The sequence below is a fragment of the Cariama cristata genome, unplaced genomic scaffold (genome assembly GCF_000690535.1).
Source record: "Cariama cristata isolate BGI_N322 unplaced genomic scaffold, ASM69053v1 scaffold24292, whole genome shotgun sequence".
Taxonomy (NCBI): Eukaryota; Metazoa; Chordata; class Aves; order Cariamiformes; family Cariamidae; genus Cariama; species Cariama cristata.
In genome coordinates, this window is record NW_009602452.1 from 1,296 (window position 1) to 5,645 (window position 4,350).

A 4,350-nucleotide genomic window follows, 5' to 3' on the forward strand; every position below is an offset into this window, starting at 1 on the left:
AACTTTTCTGAGGTCAAAGCTGCTATTAAGGAAAAGCCTGTGAAAGCAAAGCAGTGTGGGGGAGGATGGAAGTCCTAAAAAGAAACACAGGCAGGGACCAAAGCTTTCAGTGGATTTTTGCTGCCAGTGAGCGTGTGGGGGGCCACTGGGATCTGTAATGGGGTGAAAATGGATGGCAGAAATTTGTTGCTTCGCTACTTTTGGTTTTTGTCCTGTCCTTACCTGTTCTAGTATGCAATGATCTCACTTCCCAAAGCTTCACTTGAACTAAATCATCTGTATGTAAGTTCATCAGGTCAAGTCTAGCTCTTGTGCTTGTACCTCACTATGTGAGCATTCGTGACTGGTGGAATATGCAAGGGATTTTCTTTTTCTAAAAGTTCTCTTAGCTTGGTGCTTCTAAAACCTGAAGAGAGACTCTTTGTCTTCACAGCCACCATGTCATCTGGTCAGGAATCTGTTTTCTCTGAGTATGAGACAGACACCAGCCAGACATCGAAGCTGTTAAGAAAATTTAAAGAGACACCATTTGTACCTATCGGTAAGTTTAAAGATGAAGAAATATGGTTACATAGGTCTCTCTTTATGGGCAATCAATATGGTAAACACCATCACCATGCACCTTTTTCCCCGTGAACAGGAAATTATTCTGAAATTACTTCCTCATATAGGCTTTCTGTGTGGTGATAGCAGTACTTCTGCAAGAAACAGGGAAATTGGTGAGGCCTGTTATCTTAAATAGAAAACACAGAACCTACAATTACCAAAAAAATCAAGACCCAATAAACCCAGAAAGACTGTTTAGGTGAGCTTAAAAAAAAACATGTTCAGGTGATCCTGTTCGGTGGCAAGATGTGTGTTTTGCAGCTGTTCTGGAGTATGGTTACTGGGAACTATGCGATCACTACAAAGTGACTTTAAAGCTAACAAAATACAAAACAGAAGTATCTAAAATACAGCCCACTTGCTAAACATTTCACCCTTCTCTGCTGCCATCCCTTAGTTGAAAATGCATTTTCTTAGTAGCTATTATGGTACCTCAGCTTGAGGAGGTTGTTAGAGTTCTCAGCCACTCTGCTGAGAACCCGAAAAAGCCTCCGAGGAGAGAGAGGATCAGTCGTGTTCATCCTGAGAGTTTTCCTCCGATCAGAAACTGCCACTGCCATGAGACACATTTTGATTTCCAGCCACCTTAAACGGAGAGCAGTCGGGTCGCTTGGGGTGAACTGTTCGAAGCATTTGCCAACAGATAGCTGTCACTGGTTTCTGTGGTCACAGGAGTTTGCTCTCCAGCTTGCGAGGGTGTACTATGAACTCCACGAGTTCGGGTTCTCCCAAGCGGATTGGCAGAACTTACCTTCAACCTGTGTCAGTGCTAGTTTGAAGGGCCTAAAACTCCTTAACTGCTATTTAGTGAAGCTATCGTGAGGATCGTGCACCAGTGAAGTAAGGGTTTACAGCTTCGCAAGCGGAACTGGTAATACTCCTGTTCAGGGAGACAAGCAGTTTGGGCTCTCATCATTAAATATACACAACGCTTAAAACTTGGCAGCCTCCTTTGAACTATGTAAATAATCATCCTAAATATGGAATAATGTGGATGGAATTGGGAAGTTTTGTGCACTGCTGCTCTGTATTCTGTGAGAGCGTCAGGTTGTAGTTGGCACAGCTGGGGCTGCGTTTGGTCTGTTGCAGGACTAAAAGTGAATTCTTTTCCCTCTAACACCTTGAGCTACTGCTGTGGCAATTTAACACTCGTGGAAATCTCTTGCTCTTCTCTGCACTGACTTGTGCATTGAATGAGATGGCACTCGAGTGAAAACAGTAGATGGGCCAGGCCTTGCCATCTACACAAAACCAGAGTGAATAGACCAAAACATGCATATTTTAGGACGAGAGGAAATGGCCTCAAGTTGCACCAGGTTGGGTTTAGATTGGATATTGGGAAGAATTTCTTCATTGAAAGGGTTGTCAAGCACTGGAAGAGGCTGGCCCGGGGGGAGGGGGAGGCAGCATCCCCCGGGGGAGTTTCACCATCCCTGGAGGTACTTAAAAGAGGTGTAGATGTGGTGCTTAGGGACATGGTTCAGTGGTGGGCTTGGCTGTGCTACATTTATGGTTGGAGTTGATGATCTTTAAGGGTCTTTTCCAACCTAAACAATTGTACGATTCTGAGGATATTTTAAGTTAGTTGCTTCACACATCTCGATGACTTGGATCTGGACTCAGAAGGATCCTTTCCTTGCCTTGTAGGGATGGCTGGCTTTGCCATGGTGGTTGGCTATGGGCTCTACAGACTGAAACACAGAGGTGACATGAAAATGTCGCTTCACCTCATCCACATGCGCGTGGCAGCCCAGGGCTTCGTCGTGGGAGCAATAACGTGCGGTACGTACTGAACGGGAGGCTGTCCTTGGCTGTTGGGAACCATGGAGAACCTTTTATCCTAGGGGATAATACAGACTGCATGAAATATCCTTGGGGTGGAGGCATCCAGGCCATTATATTTCAGGATGTTTGTGCTCGTTACTGAGGTTTGCTCAGCCTTTCTAGAGTAACCTGATGTTTAAGTACACATATTCAACGTATTCAGTATTAAACCTCTGAGAGTAGAAGTTTTGACTACTTTTAGATATGAGAAGTAATGTGAGGTTCTGCAGGTGTTGAAATTAGAGGCACAAAGGGAAAAAAAAAAGACTCTTGGATGTTAATATTTTCCCTTGCAAATATGTTGCTGTTTCTGAATTTAATGCATTGTAAAAGCAGCTTGCATAGCCTACGGTATGATTCTCAGGACTGGAATTGTGTCCCTGAATGTACCGATTTGTACATCCCAGGTCTCGTCTAAGTATTGCAGCTGTGTACGTGTGTAAATGTATATGCCGTGAAACAGTATTTGTCTATACTGTATTCCCAGCAGGTACAACAGAAAATCTTGACTTTGGCTGCAAAGCAAACTAGAATTGGCTTGGGATCTGCATTTTCATATCCAGTTTCTCTGTATATGAAGAATTTTGTAGTGTTCATCACTGCTATTAAAAAAAAAATACAGCAGAAGAGGAAAGGAAACATTATTTCTGTTGCTGAGAATCTCTCTTACGGTTCAGATTTTGAAACCTCATTATTTCCTATTTAACTCAGCTTTCTAATTGTGCTTGTATTTCTGTCTTGTAGGTGTGCTGTATTCAATGTTTCAGGAGTACATGAAGCCCAAGGAGTAATGGAAAGCTGACTGAAATATCTGTCCTGGTGGTGGCCTGTGTACTGTCGCTACAAACCTCGTATCAAGGGGTCCTTTAGGAGAAAAAATAATATACATCATTAGAGAATTGCCTTATATCTATTTTGTGTGTGGTACACTGTCTTGAAGCTGGCAGCCTAAATGATTGCGCACTGGGGGAGCGGGTATCAGGGTCTGGTTCCTTCTGATTGACACTACCATATCCCAGTTTTTAGGGGATATAGTAGAGTACAATCCCTTTATCTTCCCCCCGACTGTCCACTCAGTCCTAAAATTGGTGACTCCTTTTTGCTGCCGTTGCCCAAATCCGCAAAGTCTGAAGTAGCTTCTGTTAGGCCTCAGGCAGAACGTGGAGGCCACGTCTGTAAGATCATGTCGTGAGTGCTTTGCTGTCATTTTCTATCCTGTATATTTGTCGGCCTCCAACTTTAATTTAGAAGCTTCCAGTAGCACTGAATGACTTCTAAAACATTGAGAGAGAGAAAAAAAATCTATTTTTTTTATTTAAGGCATAAGATAAGTATTTGGTATATTGCAGCTATTTAAATGTTATATTTATTCATTGTTAATGAAGGCACAGGCTCTGTATTTTTACTATAGATTTCCAGACTCTTGGATATTTTGTAACTTTATTTACAGTGTTCTTCTGAATAACATTTAAATGTAACATTTAAAATACATACTGTGAAAACTAAACCTTGATTTGGTGTTCTAATGCTTTTTAAGTATATGATCTAGCTGTTAATTCTTCTGCAGTGTCATTTCCTCACAGAAATTTTAAAACATTTAAATCTGAGAAGCCCCTATCATCCTCGACAAGGTGTTAAAACACTTCTCTGTAAATTGCCACTTATTTACACTCGAACGCCTTGCATCTCCAACAGCAGTCACAAAAATAAATGTGTCGATAAAGCCAATTTATAGAAAAACCTCATTTTCTCCTATTAGCGTACATTCCATGACGACAGTATGATGTCTCTTTGTAATAAATACCACAAGGTACGTAGTGCACGTCTGTAACATTGTACAGAGCAGTGAGGGAAAAAATATGAATAAATGTGTGAGCCCTGGAGATAAAGAGTGTTTGGCTATGGATTTGACTGGGGGGG

At 41.9% G+C, this 4,350-nt stretch overlaps 1 protein-coding gene across 1 annotated transcript; it reads left to right on the plus strand.

Moving 5' to 3' along the window:
* The first annotated feature begins 438 nt into the window (after positions 1-438).
* Positions 439-3,221, plus strand: LOC104157449 (HIG1 domain family member 1A, mitochondrial-like). Its single transcript, XM_009694776.1, has 3 exons — positions 439-541; positions 2,254-2,388; positions 3,175-3,221. The coding sequence occupies exons 1-3, from the start codon at positions 439-441 to the stop codon at positions 3,219-3,221; spliced, it is 285 nt and encodes a 94-aa protein (XP_009693078.1).
* The last annotated feature ends 1,129 nt before the right edge of the window (positions 3,222-4,350 follow it).